Here is a 20,487-nt window from a genome sequence, read left to right on the forward strand (position 1 = left end):
CCATACAACATCAAATACTGATAGAATCATAGAAATAAAGAAAGGGTTTTTGTTGCAAGTAATTAACATCGGAAACAATACTATTCACTACAAATAGATCAACCCTACACAAGGATTAATCTTTCTCACTAGACAAGACTTCAACACCTTCCAAGTACTATTCCAACACTTATCAATATCAATTAACTAACATATAAAGTAAAGAGACTAATGCAAAAGAAAACAAACCACAAGACACGGATATAATAACGTGGTTAGACAATGTGCATACATCCATCAGTGAATTCCAAACTTTACTAGATGCATAGAGTATCAGGTTACAAGAGCTCTCAATTCACTCACAAAGAATAAACACTCACTCTCAATCTTTATCTCTATTTTAGTATTGGTTAGGTTAAATTTTTTCCAATTAGAAAAACTTATGTTTTTTATACTGGACCGAAAAAGAGATCGGTGTTTGAGAATATAGCAAAGCACGGGGCACCTTGGGCAAGGTTTAGTTAGTAGACGCCCCATTATTACTTTCTAAAAGCCAAAAAGGGTTAGTTAGACTTACCCCATTACTAGTTGCAATTAGTGTTACCCCCCATTTTCAAAAATATTAGTGATACCCCCAATTGCAAGATCCAACGGCTACGAGATGAATTTTTTTTTTCAGATGAAGAAATCTGACCGTTGGATCACTCAAATGGGGGTATCACTAATATTTTTGAAAACGGGGTAACACTAATTGCAACTAGTAATGGGGGTAAGTCTAACTAACCCAAAAAAAAAACTAACTCCAAACAACAGTTTTTTTTTGCCCCATTAGCTAAAAGCCTAAAACACACCTTGCAATCCTTTGACAAAATGATTAACAAAGCCCGCACTTCTTATTTCTACTCCGAACCTATTTCGCAATGTATTATTATATCTATACTCTTATATTAAAAAGGGCTCGAACGTCGGGTACGAGATCATCTCTCAGAACGTGTTATCTCGCCGTTGACAATAGATACTGGGTGCCTCGATATCTGTGTGTGTGCTCCGAGATGTGTGTGTGTGCACCGAGATACGAAATGTGTGTGTGGTACAGAGATCAATCTCTGTACCCGGTTATAGAGGAACCGGACTCTTCTCCGTATGCCAAGTAGTGAGTTTGTCCAACATAATTTTGAGGCCAATCAAATAGTCTTGTACGTACTACGTAGTCCAGCCAGAAGTGATGCGTTGCTTGTCTCTCTCTTATCGTTTGGTTCCAAGTTATTGCACTCATTTTGCAGTACGTTATAACTGTTTTTCATTCACAGTGTTTCATCATAAAAACAAAACCAAACACTTTTGCAACACCTCATTTCAGCTGCTGCCTACACGAATGGAAGCTGCAGCGGGAAACAACAGCAACAAAAATGAGGTGTGTCCTCACACAAACTCTACTACTCCACCCAACGTTAGCAAGATTCAGCAACTCATCAACAACGACTCCACTGGTACTATATTGCTCCCTTTCCTTTATTGCATCACTCTCTTTACTATTTTACAGTGTTGGCCACCTCTGATTTTGTTGAAATATTTGAGGAGTTGACAACATGAAATACCTGTATTCACCAGTGTAGTTGCTGGAGTTTAGTACTACTTTGCCACAAGGCAAGTAGAGTGAATATATATAATAATAGTGGTGTGTTTGATTTTGTTGGAATTGAATTATTCCCACACTCATTTATTGGCGAAAATTATCTAATAAAATGGATGGGAAAACTTGGCACAAATCAACCACATCTATAGTTGATTCAAGTAGCAATGGAATGTGAATTGTTATGAAAATGTTAAAGTACTACAGCTGAGGAGGAGTTTTTTCTAGTCGAGTTCATGCATATGTAAGGATTATCCTTAGGATCTGTGATTTTAATCCGTTGAATATGCCCCAACAGCAGGCACATCTCATTATCCGTTTTGTACTTTACAACTTGAGTTGGTTCATTCTCTGTTGATATAATTCTTCTTTCAGATTATTGATCCATAATCTGAATAGTAATGGCTTTGTCGAACATCTCCTGTTTATTGTTCTTTTGGTAAATAATTAGGAATTTGGGATTGTATGAAAGTGAATCGCAAGCTACATTCACACGCTGCAAAACGTTTACACCATGTAGAAAGCTATATGCGGTACAATCCACCAGTCCTTCATCTGTCTCTATCCGCCAGCCTCTCCACATCCCACTTTTGAGTCCAATTGTGTCTGCGTTCTTTTATAGTAGGCATTAGCCTTCTTTTTAGCATCAGAAACAGCATTAGTGATCCATCTTGTAACTCCTGTAGCTCTAAGTGAATGAGCACCATTGGCTGGCTTTTCCTTTTCATGCTGTGCTCAAGAGAGGTTGTACTGTCCAAGTATCTAGATGGAACTAAGACATCTCTTAATCCTCTTGTGCTTCACCTCCAACGTAACATCAGGACATAGTTCATCTTAGAGATAATGTGAAGTTAAGTTACACGCCTAACAGGGTAGACTTGTGAAGAGAATTGGGAAGACAGACTCGCCCTTTCATAATATGTTCTGCTTCTCTCTCTCTCTCTCTGCCACCCCCCCCAACAACAACAACAAGAACAAATGAAATAAAATGCTTGGACGTGCTGTAGTATTGTCTTAGATTCTGGAGTATGATTTGCTTTCTGAAACATTTTGTTTGAATACCAGGTGGCTGGGACAAATGCTGGGAGCAATCTCTGACTCCATGGGATTTGGGAAGACCAACGCCTATTGTTCTGCATCTTCTGCAGACAGGTGCTCTTCCAGCTGGCAGGGTTCTAGTACCAGGATGTGGTAGTGTAAGTTTATGGTCTTTACTCCATCTATGTATGAGAAATTTGGTTTATGTTCTAGTAGCAGGAAGTGGTAGTGTAACTATGTCATGGGGTTTCAAGGCAACTGCCTTTAATATCTCAGTGAACATTTTATGTCAAAAAACATCTGCTCCTAATAAACATATTATTATAATTTTCTTCTTGGTCTTTCCTTCTGTTATCTAGTTTCCGACTATAGCCAATAAGACTTACACATGTATTAAACTGTGACAGGGTCATGATGTGATAGAAATTGCCGGCCCTGAACGATATGTTGTAGGTTTGGATGTTTCAGAAAATGCTATCAAGAAAGCAAGAGAAGTAAGACATCTGGTAGACAATAGTATATATATGGACAGTATTTCCTCTTTTTTCGTGTATGTTTCATCTAGTTTCTGAGCTCATTCCACTTAAATAATACAGTTTAGAAACTCTCTGATTGAGCTTCCTGCATTTATATTCTTCTAATTACAATTTTTGTTTATTACCATCATCAAGACTGAGTTGTTCCATTGTCATATATATTGGATGCTAAGACGGATCCAGGAATTTGAGCTTGGGGGGTACAGTATGCATTTACTTTGAGATTGTTAGACAGATTAGTTGCATACTGTTGTAGTGGCAGAAGCACATATAGAATCATCTATGCTATGCATGTATGACAATTCTGTATATATAACATGATTCTTGTAAATTCTTGAAATAGTTTTTGTTTCGTTGAAACAGAAAAATGCAAACACCCAAAACAATTCTTGTTATGGAAGAAGATGTTGGTCTTGTTTTATTTTCACACTGAAAAAGTATCTAACCATCTGTTAAAATGTCGAGCCAGTTATTTTCGTCATCACCAAAAGCAAATTATTACGCCTTTGTAAAGGAGGACTTCTTCACTTGGAATCCAACTGGTTTGTTTGATCTCATTTTCGATTATACGTAAGTTTTCTCCTTGAAAGTGATTACTATTATTATTATTAATATGATTTCTTTTAAAAATTGCCTGGTGCCAACCCATGTAAATTCTATTTAGAAGGTATTGCTTATTAGCATATCTCTTCTTTCTCCCTCTCCTTATCCTGATGCTGACATAGTAAGGAACTGCAGATTCTTCTGTGCAATTGAACCCTCTATGAGACCAGCCTGGGCAAGTAGAGTTCATGATCTCTTGAAACCAGATGGAGAACTCATTACACTGATGTTTCCGGTAAATCATTTTTATTGTATAGGTGCTTTTCTCTGCTCTAACGTTTCTTTTTGGGAAAATTTTAGTTCAATCCGAAAGCTTTCTTTTCTGGATGTCAGGTTGATGATCGCATTGGTGGGCCGCCATACAAAGTTTCTTTGCCTGAGTAACTCTCTACAGTCAAGTCTTTGTTATAAGTTTAGGGATCTGGGTATCTTTTATCAACAGGTTTCATCATTTTGCAGTTATGAAGAAGTCTTGCATCCCATGGGCTTTAAAGCAGTATGTGTCGAAGATAATGAACTAGCCGTAGGAGGACGCAAGGTTTGTGTGGTAACAAGTTAAATCCATTTTTACTTGGTATTTAGTTGGGACTGTTTCATATTATAGCATACTGCTTACGCATGTAGTATGGACAAAAACAGACTTCCAATTAATAAATGACACACTCCTGAAACGGATGGTTCTAAATCGCGAAAACAAGAGGAGTAATTTGTTAGATGAACATAATTTCTTCTCGTATGTATGGGAAATATTCTATAGGCAGCCCCTTTTGAGAGCTATACTTCTCCATTGGATGATGGTCACCAAGTTCTAAAGACTTATCAAGCTTCTTAATCTTCGCAGGGAATAGAAAAGCTTGGAAGGTGGAAAAGGTCTTTAGGACAATCTCAATTGTGATGAAGATCCTTCCGTTTGTCTCCTTGATTGTAAATCAATGTAGTTATTTTCTGTGTTGAATAATGTACTAAGGTTTGAAAATTTGGTACTGTGACTTATCTATATAATCTATTGAAGACAGGGCTATGGTTTTTATTCAACTCAGTAAATATAACATCTGATTCTTGGAGGGGATGCACTTTATCTCTTATATTGTCATGATGAGCATTCTATAAAGACTATGTGAATGTCACAATCTCTGTGGATCAAACTCTGAAACTACTTGTTAAAAAAAAAAAAAAAAAAAAAGCTCAGTTCTTCTAAGATGGAAATACTGCCACTCACCTTGGATTGCAATATCCAGTACATTGGTGATAGACTATTAAGTATAAGTATTAACTTGTAGCAGGTAACTTGGGAGCCATTTTATTTGACCGTTGCTTTATTTGGCGGTAAAAGAAGAAGCACTCTTTTATCCATTGTGAGACCAACGGTATTATAAAGCAAAATCTTATCCTTACTCATTACTCTCCTCTACACTTGTCATTCATTCTAACAATGGAGATTTCTTCCCTTGGCTTCTCTTCTCTTCCATTGATTCACAATTGCCTTAAACCCAACTCCATTTCCAATGCTACCTTTCTCACCTCTCAAAAACCACTTTTCTTTAAACCACTCTCAAACTTTACTCAACACCACTTCTCCGTACTTAACACCACTTCTTCTAGAAAAACTACATGTATCCATTGTTCCATTCCCTTCAAAAACCATAAAGAAACTTCCTTTCTCAAATTTACCATGGCACTAATAACGGCATTTTGTGCTCCATTTCCTTGCTTTGCAACTGAAACCACTTTTGCTAATGAGCAAATATCTGATAGAATTGACCTGGAAGCAATACTAGTCTCAATAGATGATTTTTTTAACCGAAACCCGTTTTTCGTCTCTGGGGTTACCTTCATTTGGCTTGTTGTGATCCCTCTTACCCAAGAATATTTGAGGAAATACAAGTTTGTTTCGGCCATTGATGCGTTTCAAAAGCTAAAAAGTGATCCTAATTCGCAGTTATTGGATATTAGGGACAAGGCAAGCTTGAATTATTTGGGAACCCCCAATTTGAAGATTTTGAATAAGAAGGCTGTTCAGGTTGAATTTTTGGAAGGACAAGAAGATGGCTTTGTGAAGAAAGTTTTGCAGAATTTCAAGGATCCTGGAAATACTATTATTTGCATTCTTGACAAGTAAGAGTTTCCGTTGCAAAATCTTTCTACTTAATTTTTTTACCCTATGGACTGAACTCTTGTGATATAGGGACTGTGAAAAACAACAAGTATATTTTTTTCTATTGGTTGCCAAAAAGATTGATAAGATTTTACTTTCATGCTGCTGTGTGTAATAGTGGAGTATGTTTGGAGATGATTGAAATGCACAATGTTATTCTCATGGAACTGTTCAGTGATCAGGGTCACATTCACTGATTATCTGATAATGAGTTTGTAAATGCTTTAGCTATAGGACAGTATGATGCGATAACATTGTTAGACCTACATATCAGTAATTTATAGGCAAACATAAGTAATAGAGAACTTATTACAATGAAACTTGAAGCAATAGAAGACTTTTCAGTATCAAATGATGAGCTGTTTGGGCAAGGCAAGAAGGAAAATGGTTATTCTCATCGTGTTTTTCTTTTGATTGATTTGGATCAACATCTTTTAATACGGGAGCAAAGAATTGGTTTGCTGGTAAGTATTGTTTGTTGGCATCATTGAGAAACACATAGCGTGACGGTTGACACCAAGATCTTTATAATGAACCGAGTTTAAGTTAGATTACATGCGATAGAAATATACAAGTATTTAGCTTCTTACTCAAGTAAAGATCATATAGGCAATCCACATAGAAAGAGTAGTCAATGCCAAAAATCCTAGTTAGAACAAAAAGTAAGTGTCATGCTTATGGTACACTTAAATTAGTATACGATGCACATCAGGTCCCCACAATTGTAGAACGAGTGATAGGAAATGCATGAGCTAAGAGAGGTTAGTTATCAATGTAAGTAGCATTGGCGGGTCAAAATGAGATACTGGAGCACAGTCGCTGAAGAACTATGCTTCTTGAAATAAGTAGAATTGACGGGTACATATGAGATATGGGTCAGGACTCTAAGGCCTTCTTATTCACATAAGAAGTGATATTGGCATGTGTCAGAACGTGATACTGGAGAAGCCCCATAAGCTGTGGTATAAAGTAATATCTGATATTTGATTTTCCATCACATGCAATGTGGTATGCGGAGGGAACTAATTTCAAGCTTCCTGGTTATAGTCTACTTCTTGAATCAACTCCTTTTGTTACCTTTTCATAATGTGCAAATTCTCTTACTGGAGTGATGAACTTTTGAATACATGAACAATTATATTTTTCGTAGTGATGACAAGAGTTTAAATCCATATTTATATTTTGCTGTGTAAGGTAGCTTTGATGGTAATTCCATGAAAGTGGCTGAGTTGTTGTTCAAGAATGGGTTCAAAGAGGCTTATGCAATCAGGGGTGGGCTCAGAGGCAAGAAGGGGTGGCAGGTATGCAATTCTTCCTTTGTATATGTTTGTAACATATTTAAATGTGAGCAGTAAAAAGATATGGAAGTTTCAACCTATGCATAATAATAAAGAACATAGTGATACCAGAGGAAGGATCACAGATGTAATCATCGTTATAGGTGCTACTGCAATAACAAGAGTACTCACAGCAGTGTTGTATGCAGATAAAAGAAAACAATAGAAGACAAGGACAGAATAACAGGTAATAACCAAGACGGATTAGGTCAGTCCTTAGGAAAGATTTAAGCCCCTTCCAATGGTGCGAAGGCAACAAGCATGGCGTCTTCCTCACGAGGATTCAATGGTTAACAGAGTCCTAACTTTGCACTAGAATAGACTACCCTCTGTAACAAAGAATATAACTCTCTCCTCTGGCCGACGGGAAGAAGAGAAGAAGATTGAAGCAATAAAGACTTATCCGTTTTCGTGTAGGTAAAGAAGGGTGTAGCACGACTTCAACAACTTCGTTTTACCGGGTTCTATAGTGGCAAAGATGCACGACTGCCTCGGTCGATATCGAGGCAAAGAAGAAGACACGAGTTCTTCTCTCAAGGTCCTCTCTCTCTCTTAATTGATACCCTCTATAGACAATTAGGTGTTTATATAGAGGTGATCCCGTTACCGATGGGAGAAGGAAACCTCACAAAGTCGGTTTCACAAAACCAACTTGGAGTAGAACTCAAGCAAACCGAAACTTGCGCGAACACTAAAACCGGTTTAGGGAATAGGTAAACCACTACCCACTGGACAACAACCCCCCAAGCCCAAAGCCGTCCGCGACACGACCCATTACCTTTTCTACGGGTGGGCAATGCAATGGCTTTGGGTGAGTCCTCCCTCCTAACACAAAAGCATTTGTACCCTAAGTGGCACGCCTTATGCTAGAGGTTCACCTCAAATACCTCACTACCTAGTGGTGGTTCACCAATGTGGGACTAAACAACACACAAGTATTTGAAATACACATGAAGATTCCAACAATCCCCCACTATTTCAAAATACTTATAGTCCCCACTATTTTGGAATAGGATATTACAAAAGAAATGGGTTAACGAAATGCCGAGAGAATCGAAAAACAATGCATAAGATCTTTGGTGCTTTTCGGGCTTGAAATCATAGGGTAACATGTCTTATAATACGTGAAAGTGGTGGATTAAAAATCTTTGAACCAACATTCCTCTTAGTAAAATAGAGGACATGCACCCACATTTGCTTTTCATTATATGCGATTGAAGGCGGTGTTTAACTTTTTGGCCCTTCATGTTAAGTGAATGAATGCTCTAGAGTATTTTGAATACCCATAAGAACCGACCAGGTTCTCTACATTCACGTAGGTGGATATCCATCAAGTGTACATAAGCGGATTAAAATACACTATCTCATAAAAATAATGGACTATGGATTCCATTAAGAGTAAAATAACTCATCCTTTTTCTCATTGCTATTCAAGTTATACAAAGTATACAAAATGCTATCTAGTCATAGGGTGGGACGCCTCAAATAAAGACAATAGCATACCGGGCGACTAGGTGACTTGTTTTTCCCTTTGAACCTACTTCATGGGATCTCCAATCACATAGGTGGGGTTCCGTCGATTAATAAGCCCCTCTATCTAAGGCAAAAGTCCCATCCCCCTCGACGTATCAACCACTTGTCTCCTGTTAAGTGGCTTTGTCAGAGGATCGGCCAAATTTAACTCTGACCTCACATAATCTAGAGCCACAACTCCAGATTCCAAAGAAATGCTTTATAGATGTAGTCTCGCAGACTAATATGCCCTTTTCCCATTATCAATTTGCTCTTTGCCTTTGCTATTGCGGCCGCCGAAATACAATGCATAGATGCAATTTGGAGGCGGTTTTGTACCAATAGGAAGATCGCCAAGAGGTTTCTAAGCCACTCACCTTCGACTTGCTTTATCTAAAGCAATAAGCTCGGACTCCATGGTTGAACGAGCTATCAAGGTCTGCTTAGAAGATTTCCAAGCGACTGCACCTCCACCTAGGGTGAAAATATAACCACTAGTGGACTTGATATCATGAGAATCAGATATCCAGTTTGCATCACAATAACCTCTATCACGGTGGAGTTTGTCTAAACCTTATGCCGTAATTCATTGTTCCTCTCAAGTACTTGGCTAATCTCTAACGCACTCCAATGTTCCTCACTGGGACAATGAGTGTATCCGCTTAGCACGCTTAACCGCATAAGCAATGTCGGTCTAGTGCAATTCATCAAGTACATGAGACTACCAATAATTTGGGCATATCTAGATGAAAGTACACCATGTTGAGCATTTTTTCAAGTTCACTATTTGCCTCATAAGGTGTAATACGGGCTTACTATCATAAAAGTTAAACTTCTTCAAAAACTTCTCAACATAATGCTCTTGTGAAAGCGTATAGCCATCATCGTTCGATGATTTTGATTCCAAGAATCACATCGACTTCTCCCCAAATCCTTCATTTCAAATTGGGAGGATAAAAACATCTTGGTGTTTCTCACAACATCAAGGCTAGGACTCATGATTAACATGTCATCCACATATAGACGGATAATCACATATGTATTCACATCAAAAGATTTAAAGTAAATACATTTATCGGCATCATTTATGTGATATCCATTAGACATCATGACACTTTGTCAAACTTTTCATGCCATTGTTTTTTGGCTTTGTTTCAACCCATATAAAGACTTAACTAACTTGCATACTTTATGCTCATTCCCCTATGATTATCGTGCCCTCAGCCGCATCATATATATTTCTTCATCAAGATCACCATTCAAAAATGCGGTTTTACATCCATTTGATGAATAAATAAATTATGAATAGCGACTAGAGCCATTAGAACTCTTATAGAAGAAATCCTAGTTCACGGGGAGCATAAGTATCAAAATAGTCAATGCCTTTCTTCGAGAACCCCTTGACTACAAGTCTAGCCTTGTATTTCTCAATGGAACCATCTAGTTTCAATTTTTCTTTTGAAGATCCACTTGTAACGATATAGGTTTAAGCCCGGGAGGTAGATCAACTATCTCCCATGTGTGATTAGCTATAATCGAATCTAGCTCGAGTGTATAGCATCCTTCCAAAAGGTGCATCTCGAGAACCGATTGCCTCATTATCGTCACGGGATCATCATCAAGAAGAAATGTGTAAAAGTCATCACCAAAATTGGTGGATTTCTGTCTCTTTTACTCTTCCGAATTTCTTGTTCGAAATTTCAGATCTGTTGATTGTTGTTCACTAGGAGCTACCAACCTCTCAATGCCAATTTTCAAAGGAAACAAATTCTCAAAGAAATCAAGATTTTTACTCTCTATAATAGTGTTAGCATCGACAAGGTTATTATCGATTTTACTACTAAAAATCTATATGCAAAGACTATTATGAGCATAACCAATGAACATACAATCAACAGTTCTAGGTCCTAATTTTCTCTTTTTAGGTTCGTTCACAAGAACCTTAGCAAGACACCCCACATTTTTAAGTATGTCGGGGTAGGTACATGACCTTTCCATAACTCATATGGTGTCTTATTCCCTGTTTTCTTGTTGGGTATCCTATTCTCGTATATGGCAAGCGGATAGGATTGCTTCCCCACAAGTTCGGGGAAGCTCGAACTTACAAGCATAGCATTCATCATCTCTTTTAGTGTTTTGTTTTTCCGTTCGGCTACTCCATTAGACTCGGGGAGAGTATGGTGGAGTAGTCTCATGAATAATGCCACTCTTGTCACAAAAGTCCCCGGAAGGGTTAGACTCATATTCTCCACCCCTATCGGGCCGAAGTCTCTTAATCTTTACAGTTTAAGGCCGGTTTTCAACTTGACTTTGTACTTGAGAAACATCTCACCGCCTCATGCTTGTGTCTAAGTAAATATACCATGGTGTACCTAGAGAAGTCATCTATGAATGTAATATAATAAAACTTCCCCTAGACATGGTACTTACGAATTCACCCAAACTGTGTATGAATAAGAGTTAGTAATCCGCTTTTATCTCTAGACACGATTCTATTGGGGGTTTCTTCGTGGCTTTAGTCTCAAAGACATATCTCACATTTATCATTAGAAAAATCGAAATATTAGACAATAAACCACATGCTTTCATCCTTTTCATATCTTGAACATTCACATGTCCTAGTCTACCATGCCATATATTAAAAGAGTCAAGCAAATAAGCGATGATTCATTCTTATTAATAATAATGTTGTCAAGTACATTCAACATGAAAAGACCATCTGTTATTACAATAACCTTTACCAACAAAACCCCACCATTCTTTGTCGAACAAACTTGTCACTCTCAAAAGTCACCTTGGCCTTGACTTTTCCCAAGTAGGGACCGCGAAATCGATTCGACCGAATCTCGGGAACATGAAGAACATTACTAAGTGAAAGGGTTTTCCCGAAGTTAAACCGGAAGAACCTTGCCTGTTCCCTCAACGAGAAGCGGACCTAGAGTCACCCATATAGACCTTTTCATCTTTCACTAGTATGTAATCCGAGAAGGCTTCAACATCACCACGCGGGCGTGGCGGGTGGCACCGAATCTAGTACCCAGTTCCTCTTCCGGTGGCTATGAACACTTGTGACACGACAAAGACAACAATATCATCTCCCTCAACTAGATTAGCATTGGGAGGATCATCGATTGTCTTTCTTGGTGCGCCTTTGAAAAGCCCTATGTCGGGTTTACCACAAACATAACAATTTCCATTGCGGTACCACTCCTTTTAAAAGAAGTGCCTTTGACCTTGAAATTCTTATTTTTGTTGGACTTACGCTTCTTAGAGGTTTTGTTAGATTTCTTTGGGATTACCTTCAACGATATTGGCTTTAGAATGAAATTCCTTAGACAACACCTCATCGAAGTCTTGTTCTTTTCTCTATGTGAATGTGAATGATCACATCCTCAAGAGTCATCACGCTTATATGCTTCATACTATTTTTATAGTGTTTCCAAGACTTCGGGGAGTTTCTCAATCAAACATCCGACAACAAAGGATTCGGGTAAATTAATACCCTCGGTTTTCAAATCATTAATCAAGACATGAAAATCATGGATTTGAGGCGTTACATCTCTATCCTCTCTCATATGGAACTTAAGAAAATTCCCGATAGCATATTTTCGAAAGTACCCGGATCCTCTATTATGTATTTCTTGTTCAAACTCTCCCATATATCATGTGCATTCTTATTTGAACAATAAATATCAAAAATCTCATTGGACAAGGTACTCAAAATAGCATGGCGACATACCTTATTCCCATTGAGCCAAGCGACTTGATTTCTTTTCGAAATCATTAGAACCCTCCATGGGTCTTTGTCGATGAGATACTTTGTAGTTAGTTGAGTACATCTAGGGCTGTGAACACCCTTTCTCTCCATCTCTTGAAGTGTGAACCGTTGAAGGATTCAATCTTGGACACATTGGGTAAAAAGAGAGCATTGCGGAATAGGTGCAAAGATCTCTCATAGGCGAAGTTACTTCCATGACTCGAATTAGTTTCTTTGATGCGTGGTGTCAGCGGGTGTAGACATCTTGATCTTTCCTTAAGATTGTTGTATGCGGATAAAAGAAAACAATAGAAGACAAGGACGAATAACGGTAATAACCAAAGGCGGATTAGGTCGTCCTTAAGGAAAGATTTTCGCCCCTTCCAATGGTGCGAAAGCGGCAAAGTGGCGTCTTCCTCCACAGGATTCAATGGTTAACAATGATCTAACTTTGCACTAGAATAGACTACCCTCTAGAACAGCAATATAACTCTCTCTGGCGGCTGACAGGAAGAAGAGAAGAAGATTGAAGCAATAAAGACTTATCTGTTTCGTGTAGGTAAGAGAAGGGTGTAGCACGACTTCAACAACTTCTGTTTCGCTGGTTCTATAGTGGCAGCATGCACGACTTCTGTCTCAGTCGATATCGAGGCAGCAGCAGCACACGAGTTCTATCTCTCTGCGTCCTCTCTCTCTCTCTGTAATTGATACCCTCTATAGACACAGCAGTGTTTATATAGAGGTGATCCGGTTACCAGATGGGAGAAGGAAACCTCACAAAGTCGGTTTCACAAAACCAACTTGGAGTAGAACTCAAGCAACCAGCCCAAGCCCACGTCACGACACGACTCGGGGCGGGCGGGCGCGCGCGTGTGTGGCTTTGGGTGAGTCCTCCCTCCTAACACAAAAGCATTTGTACCCTAAGGGCACGCCCTTATGCTAGAGGTTCACCTCAAATACCTCACTACCTAGTGGTGGTTCACCAATGTGGGACTAAACAACACACAAGTATTTGAAATACACATGAAGATTCCAACAAGCAGCACTGTTATTTTACTCAGTTTTCCAGAATTATCTTTGATATCAAAATGAAGGAAAGAACCTTAACATTTATTTTGCTATATTCAATACATGCAGTCTATACAGGAAACCCTTTTGCCACCATCTGTGCATGTTTTCCCAAAGAAGGGTAAAGCATCAAGGCAGCTTGAGAAGAAAGAAGGAACAGACCTGCAGACCAATCCCAATGGCCAAGTTCCTGTTAACAAAGATGAAATAGTGGAAAATGGATACATCAATAAAGATGGACCCTCTCCACAAGCAACTCTTGGTTCAAGTAGATCTTTATCTCCATACCCAAATGTATGATTTTCTTTCATCTTTTTCCCTCCATTCACATGTGTATACTTGTATAAATGTATAGGCTAACAAAATCTCAGAGTAGCATATGCATTCCAACAAACCCCCGTTTTTTGCTTTCATAGACAGGATTGTTATAATTTTTTTGCATGTGTGCCTGAAGGGCTATGCTTTTATGCATACGTTCTCACAGATAATCGTCTGTGCATGCAGTATCCAGATCTGAAGCCACCTTCTTCTCCAACGCCATCAAAGCCCAAAAGTTGAAGCTATATACATACAGAACTGCAGGGGATGATCCTCAAAAGTGTACCACGGAAAGAAAAACAGATTTTCTGTTAATCACATTGCCCGAGTGGTTTCCATTTTTGTAGGTGTACTATGTTGAGGAGACCTTATGAGAAAAATGCATAATGATTGAGGCAGTATTAGTTTTATAAGGAATTTCTGTATTATGTTGTTGCTGTTGTTTTCTACTACTGTTCCTGCTGTGGCCCTTCTGCAACAAACCGAACCACTTGCAAGTTGCAACCACAATTTCGATAAATTAAATTTGTTTTTTTCTTTTAACAGTAATGGATTAAAATTAGCTGATCAGATCAATAAGACACATCAGTGCCATATATATATGTGGGTTACTTCTACAATGCGTTCGAGCAGACATCTCAGATAGGTAATATGATATATTTATGAGAATTTTAATAGAATAAGATAATTGGACTCAGTATATTAGCCTCGTGTCCGTACTCCACCTAATTGGTAAACAACCTGGCTACGTGAGACAACTCAAAATGAAATCATCCAATAGCTACCACCTCTTATATGTGTGCAACTGTGCATGCAACATGCATGTTCAGACTTCAGACACAGAACCCGGACAAGGATAAATTTCTTAACTCCAGGTATCCTTAAATTGACCATTCAATTTTTCCTTTTTTCTAACTCAGAAGATCCTTATTCTGTCTTTCTAATTTTGGAATTTTACTTGTTAATTATCTTAATGTGATCAAGCAGTCGGGTTTGTTGTTTGTACCACACGCTCAGACAGCCAACTCTAAAGTCAGGTACGCAATGGGCCTTTCCAAGTTCGTTAAGGGCTCTAGGAGTGGATAAGAAGAAAGGCAGCCGCATAGATGTTGCAAAAACGGGCTACAATCTATCTCATATCAGTCAGATGTTGCAAAAACCGCCTACAATGCCTGATTGCCTGTCCCATGTCAGTCTATATTCTTCTATGATCTCTCTTCCTCCTTTTGTTCCTCTCTTCCCCACTTAATAAATTCTCAAGATAAACTAAATATGGAAACCACTATTATCACTTATCAGACTCGGAACAAAATACCAGTTGACTTCATTCACTTTGATATCCTGATATAGTTTGAATAAGCCTAATGCACATTCCCAAACCATGAGAGACAAACTAGCCACTATAACTCTTATTACAATAAACATCAGTGCCAGTTTACAGCTCTTTTAAGAACCATTATCATCAAATGAATACGATACCCTTAAAAACTACCTCTAAATGATTCACATATAAACTACCTCTAAATGATTCACATATACTCATTCTTCCTCAGTTCAGTTACGAACTGCTACAACAATATTGAAAACTGATAAGCCATCCAACGCAGCGCTCATAGGCATGGATGGATCAAGACAAGTAATAACAATGGCACAAAAGCATCGATCAAAGTCAACAGAAAGTGATACAGCATGTAAAAATGGATCCCCTTAAACCCAATGTTTAAAAGCAATGCTCGCGGTCATCGTTGCATGGGGAGACATTTTCCTCTTTTGACTCAGTCGAGCTTGACATTAGAGTACAGAAGAGTATCCCTTGTAAGTGGCATGTTTAGTAGGAAGTATATCTGCAGAGAGACAAAAAACCATGAGCTCATGTAGTTGTCAAAATATACATGACAACTATGGGAATTCTTAGAAGACATCAATGCGTTGAAAAGACATCAAAGATTTCATCCATGAAAAGTAATATGGGCATATGCACAACATGACCAAACCAAATTCTTTAGCGAGATCTTACCCCCATCAAAGTTGACAGTAGAAGAATGATTCCTGTAATCCAAGCAAGAGTTCGCCTAACTAGCAGAACCTCTGCAATCTTCGTTATATCCGTTGAGTTATTTACCTCCCCCAACAACCTTATAGAGGGTTGAGATGTAATTTTCACATTCAACTTTGATCCAAGTTCCACATCAGGCTTCTCATTTAACAACAGGACTCCGACAATTTGACCTGCCCATACAAATGCATGGTTTCCTCAGAGCCAGAAATTACGAAGTCGGCAAAAAATCAAATTAACTTGTCAAGAAACAAAAAGATTTCACTAAGGAAGCATTATAAAGAAAATGAGCCAAAACTATGTTTCACTGGCATAAGAAAAAACTCTAATCCATGCAAATTACAACAGAGTACTAATAATCCAAAGCCAGATACCGAAATGAAATAAGAGAAACACAAAGACAGTATTTGACCTTTGTATGCCTCCTGTAAAGAATGGAATAGTTTTGTTAGTGTAGTCACAAGCAACTCCATCTTTTGTTCTGAAAAACCATCCAGGCCATGTTTCTCCCGCAAAGCCTGTGTAAGAACATATAAGCCTACAAGAACAGAAACCCAGAAAGAAAAATCTGACCATTTTACAAAACTCAACTCTTTTGGGTGCATGCCAATTACAAGATTGCATATCTTTGTAGAAATATCCAAAATGATGGCAATGTAAAGGAAATAGGTAATAGATTGTCAACAATGCCACTTTCACTAGATTTTTGACTTTCAAATTGAGATTTACAATGTTTCCAAAAGAAAGGGAGAAAAAGAAACATATTCCTTCCACAAAGTGTGCCTCCAACAACTCCTTTGAGAGGTGGGACTTTGGACTTATATTACCAACACCAGGGATATCCATTTCTGCAATAATCTACTTAGCCTCCCTATGCAACCTATCTTATTCATTAAGGGGACCAAGACAAGAAAATGACAAACCATCAAGCGTGGGTAGTAACATATATCAAGGAAATCAAAAGAGCATTGTAGAGTTCTCACATCAAAGTGTACTTGGATCCATTATGAATTACAAAGTTGCACAGTATTATCCGAGGTATTTTTCAACTCTCTCATCACTTCGCAGTTTTTTTTAGGTACTAACTTACTAAGCATGAGGAAATAGAAAACTCACTAAGCATGAAAAAACAGAAAAAGGAAAAGATGTCTTCACCTTAAGGCCAGAGAAAGAGCCTATCATTAATTCTGCCGGACTGTTTATGCTTCGGGAAGAATCTACATGCATCTCCGTTGCTCTTCTGATATTGCGAATCAATGAAACAACAGTTACTATAAACTCCCTGTCTGTTTCCTGTAGAAGAGGTATCACTCTCTTGTTAAAATTTTATTGTTTCTTTTCATTTTTGGGATATAATATTCGTCTAGTGGTCTCTAGCCAAACAAAAAGATGAAAGCCTAGAAATTACCTTTGACATATGCAGGTTCAAAGACGTGCCACTGGCCAAAGTGACAGTCAATTCTCCATTCAATGGATACTGGGCATCACTAACATATGAACCACCAAACCAGGATGCCTACATTAAAAAAAAACGTCTTAATAAACCATTAGAAAGGGAGGAAAAATGAACACACTGGGAATATTTTACAAATAAAGAATACAAAGATATAGTGAGGAAACATGACTGACAAGATTCTGGAGTTCTTTATCAATGCAAACTGCATCACATTCCAAACCCAAGTATTCATCCAAGGATATCACAGAAACTTCATCTTTGCCTGCAGAAACCACAAAGATAAGAAAGCCTTTAGCACTTCCATCGCTTAGTTTGGATCTACCAACTGCATAGAAAGGTCCTTGATTGCTAACATTGCATCTAAACTGAGAGAAGCTACTAAAGCTCAGTTACCCGGAAGGTGAATTTCAGCTTTTGTTGACTCAAACAGAACCTTGCTCCTAATGGCACTACCAACTTGAGCATTACTCACGTGGTCCATCACTAGCTGTTGATCTTCTGTAGTAAGATAGCACCATTTAAAACTTTTAGCAAGTAGAAAACCGAATGGACTGCTAAAAACATATTCCAGGGGTAACGTTAACGCTAGTACCTTGAGTTCCTCCAACTTCAAGCATGAGAACAGCACGAGGCCTATTGAATGGATTGGGCGAAAGAACTTCATTTAACTACATTCATGTAAATAAACTAATAAGAAAACAACACAAAAATTCCAATAAGAAAAAAAAAAAAAAAAAAACTATCTGACCTTAGAGGAACTATCTGCTGAAAGAGATGCAGGAGGATTAAAACCAAGCAAGACTGATATTGCAGCACCAACATCAGACAGCGACATCGAGCTAGTCTATGTAAATACAAAAATAAGCTAACAATTATCCATCATGAGATAAACTTCTAGTAATCAAACCACATAACTAGCCGGAATGCGCAAAATTCAACCATCCAAATGGACAAACGGGGACGGGGGCAGTAGTAAAAATCATATCTTGAATTTTGGTAAACAAGTTAGAATTGAAACAAAGATAAATCTTTACATAACTCTCCTCGATCTAGAAACTTTATACCTTTGGAAGAGCATGTGATGAATGAGTACGAAGAAAGTGATTGTCAGGTCCATCTATAAACAAAATCGACCCATTGCTCTCTTCTTCATTAGCCTATAAATAAAAAAGACATGCGTGATTATTAGTAATGATACGAAAAAAAAAATGAAAATTGGAGAGAGAATGAGACAAACCTTGATTTGAAGGCAGAGAATTAAGAGAGGCAACAATAACAATATCGAAAAACGAAGACTGTCCATTATTGCCAGAAGAAGAAGAAGAAGAAGAAGGATCTGTTTTTAATAAAACTATAAAATAATTTCACCACCTCCGGTATTTCGTATTTTATACTTTCGATATTTACCATGCCATATCAACTTTTACCAGTTTTTTCATTTTTTTACAAGTTTTGCTATACGTGACACATTTACACTCAATCCAATTGTTGTATGGTACAAGAAATTGTATAAATTTAGTATGTTTCATTTTGGAGTATACTTTAAGCTTAATTTTTGGGTCTTTTTGTAGTACGTCACACTATATTAGTGCATATTTGAGTTTAGTCATACGAAGTTCAAAATTTTGATTTTAGTCACACTCCGTTAGCAAATTTGTCTCAAGCCGTTAGTCAACGTATTTGACTAGATTTTGACTTCGTTGACCGATATATATATATATATATATATATATATATATATATATATATATATATATATAAGAAATGAAACAATCCATCATAAGAAATTTAAGCAAAATTTAAAAATTTAAAAAAATTAATTTCTACAATATATATATATATACAATATATATTTTAATTTTTTTAGAAATGACCGTATTTGGTTCATTATATTTGGTTAATTTTTTTTTTAGAAATGACCATATTTGGTTCATTAATTTAAAAAAAAAAATAGTTTCTATGATATAGATATTTAATTTTGATCGTACGTTGATCAAAATGGTCGTAGAAATTAATTTAGTTTCTATGATATATATATAGATTGTAGAAATTAAAAATATATATATATATATATATCGTAGAAATTAATTTTTTAGAAATGAACCAAATACGGTCATTTCTATAAAAAAATTAATATATATATATATATATATATATATATATATATATATATATATATATATATATATTGTAGAAATTAATTTTTTTAATTTTTTTAGAAATGAACCAAATACATAGAAATTTTTCTTTTAAGTTTTTTTTTTAAATTTCTTATGATGGATTGGTTCATTTCTAAAAAAATTAAAAAAAAAAATTAAAAAAAAAAAAAAAAATATATATATATATATATACGGTCAAATCTAGTCAAATACGTTGACTAACGGCTTGAGACAGATTTGCTAACAGAGTGTGACTAAAATCAAAATTTTGAACTTCATGTGACTAAACTCAAATATGCACTAATATAGTGTGACGTACTACAAAAAGACCCTGAATTTTTTACTAGCTAGCTTTTGTTAAATTGTATGGATTGAGAGAAGACATGAATATGGATTAAATGAAGTTTCACGAGATTCTAAAATTTGAACCATGTGTTCTATTTCATGAATAACTCATTTGGCTCAATTCGATTGGTTCATTATTTTAGTTTATTGAAGTTGAGCTAGATTGTATTGAGAGATACAAGTTTTATTTTGTTGTTTACTTATTACTTAAGATTTCTATTTTAAATGACTACAATGGTTTCATGTTTACAATCACCTAAAATTAATTTTAAAATTTGGCTAAACAAATTAGTGATAATTTATGTCATATTTAATATTTATTTTATTTTTTATTTGATATATATATAGGCGCCTCACTTTAATCGGGGGCGCGCCACGCCTTGCGCCTAAGACACAAAGAGAGTGTTGCACCTTAGGTACTCTTTAACGCATTAACTAGACTGGTATCACCTCGTAAATGTATGAAAGTAAAAACTTTAAAGACATAAGTTGCACCCACCCATTGCAGCTTGGATATGCCATTGGATTCCTCCAC

At 37.0% G+C, this 20,487-nt stretch overlaps 3 protein-coding genes across 4 annotated transcripts; 2 read left to right on the forward strand and 1 right to left on the reverse strand.

Moving 5' to 3' along the window:
- Positions 1–1,111: 1,111 nt before the first annotated feature.
- Positions 1,112–4,855, forward strand: LOC147506624 (putative thiol methyltransferase 2). 2 transcript variants are annotated; one of them, XM_086558700.1, is made up of 9 exons: positions 1,112–1,261; positions 1,340–1,469; positions 2,678–2,808; positions 3,058–3,144; positions 3,656–3,756; positions 3,925–4,024; positions 4,123–4,169; positions 4,249–4,327; positions 4,631–4,855. In XM_086558700.1, the coding sequence occupies exons 1-9, from the start codon at positions 1,205–1,207 to the stop codon at positions 4,682–4,684; spliced, it is 786 nt and encodes a 261-aa protein (XP_086414826.1). In that variant the 5' UTR covers positions 1,112–1,204; the 3' UTR covers positions 4,685–4,855. The 2 variants fall into 2 exon arrangements, with proteins under 2 accessions (XP_086414826.1, XP_086414825.1); XM_086558699.1 differs by having other exon boundaries at positions 1,152–1,469.
- Positions 4,856–5,160: 305 nt separating this feature from the next.
- On the forward strand, positions 5,161–14,383 carry LOC147506625 (Rhodanese/Cell cycle control phosphatase superfamily protein). The gene is made up of 4 exons (XM_086558698.1): positions 5,161–5,904; positions 7,143–7,245; positions 13,688–13,912; positions 14,123–14,383. Exons 1-4 carry the CDS (start codon positions 5,222–5,224, stop codon positions 14,174–14,176), a joined length of 1,065 nt encoding a protein of 354 aa, XP_086414824.1. The 5' UTR covers positions 5,161–5,221; the 3' UTR covers positions 14,177–14,383.
- A 935-nt stretch (positions 14,384–15,318) lies between these two features.
- Positions 15,319–18,841, reverse strand: LOC147506626 (uncharacterized). Its single transcript, XM_086558701.1, has 11 exons — positions 18,686–18,841; positions 18,513–18,605; positions 18,197–18,292; positions 18,041–18,116; positions 17,842–17,946; positions 17,622–17,710; positions 17,401–17,508; positions 17,148–17,285; positions 16,405–16,510; positions 15,954–16,165; positions 15,319–15,780 (listed from the first exon to the last, which is right to left on the reverse strand). The coding sequence occupies exons 1-11, from the start codon at positions 18,749–18,751 to the stop codon at positions 15,712–15,714; spliced, it is 1,158 nt and encodes a 385-aa protein (XP_086414827.1). The 5' UTR covers positions 18,752–18,841; the 3' UTR covers positions 15,319–15,711.
- Positions 18,842–20,487: the final 1,646 nt, after the last annotated feature.

The sequence above is a fragment of the Coptis chinensis genome, chromosome 4, assembly GCF_015680905.1.
Source record: "Coptis chinensis isolate HL-2020 chromosome 4, ASM1568090v1, whole genome shotgun sequence".
NCBI lineage: Eukaryota > Viridiplantae > Streptophyta > Magnoliopsida > Ranunculales > Ranunculaceae > Coptis > Coptis chinensis.

What these genes read in the sequence shown, in the direction of transcription:
- LOC147506624 (XM_086558699.1), top strand. Translation starts at nt 1,205, where the DNA reads ATGCGTTGCTTGTCTCTCTCTTATCGTTTGGTTCCAAGTTATTGCACT. An exon ending in TAGTACCAGGATGTGGTAGT is followed by an intron (nt 2,809 to 3,057) that starts GTAAGTTTATGG and finishes AAACTGTGACAG; the next exon opens with GGTCATGATGTGATAGAAAT. An exon ending in TCATTACACTGATGTTTCCG is followed by an intron (nt 4,025 to 4,122) that starts GTAAATCATTTT and finishes TCTGGATGTCAG; the next exon opens with GTTGATGATCGCATTGGTGG.
- LOC147506625 (XM_086558698.1), top strand. Translation starts at nt 5,222, where the DNA reads ATGGAGATTTCTTCCCTTGGCTTCTCTTCTCTTCCATTGATTCACAAT. An exon ending in ATTATTTGCATTCTTGACAA is followed by an intron (nt 5,905 to 7,142) that starts GTAAGAGTTTCC and finishes TGTGTAAGGTAG; the next exon opens with CTTTGATGGTAATTCCATGA. An exon ending in GAGGCAAGAAGGGGTGGCAG is followed by an intron (nt 7,246 to 13,687) that starts GTATGCAATTCT and finishes CAATACATGCAG; the next exon opens with TCTATACAGGAAACCCTTTT.
- LOC147506626 (XM_086558701.1), bottom strand. Translation starts at nt 18,751, where the DNA reads ATGGACAGTCTTCGTTTTTCGATATTGTTATTGTTGCCTCTCTTAATT. An exon ending in TTCTCTGCCTTCAAATCAAG is followed by an intron (nt 18,606 to 18,685) that starts GTTTGTCTCATT and finishes TTTTATTTATAG; the next exon opens with GCTAATGAAGAAGAGAGCAA. An exon ending in AGCTGAAATTCACCTTCCGG is followed by an intron (nt 17,711 to 17,841) that starts GTAACTGAGCTT and finishes TGGTTTCTGCAG; the next exon opens with GCAAAGATGAAGTTTCTGTG.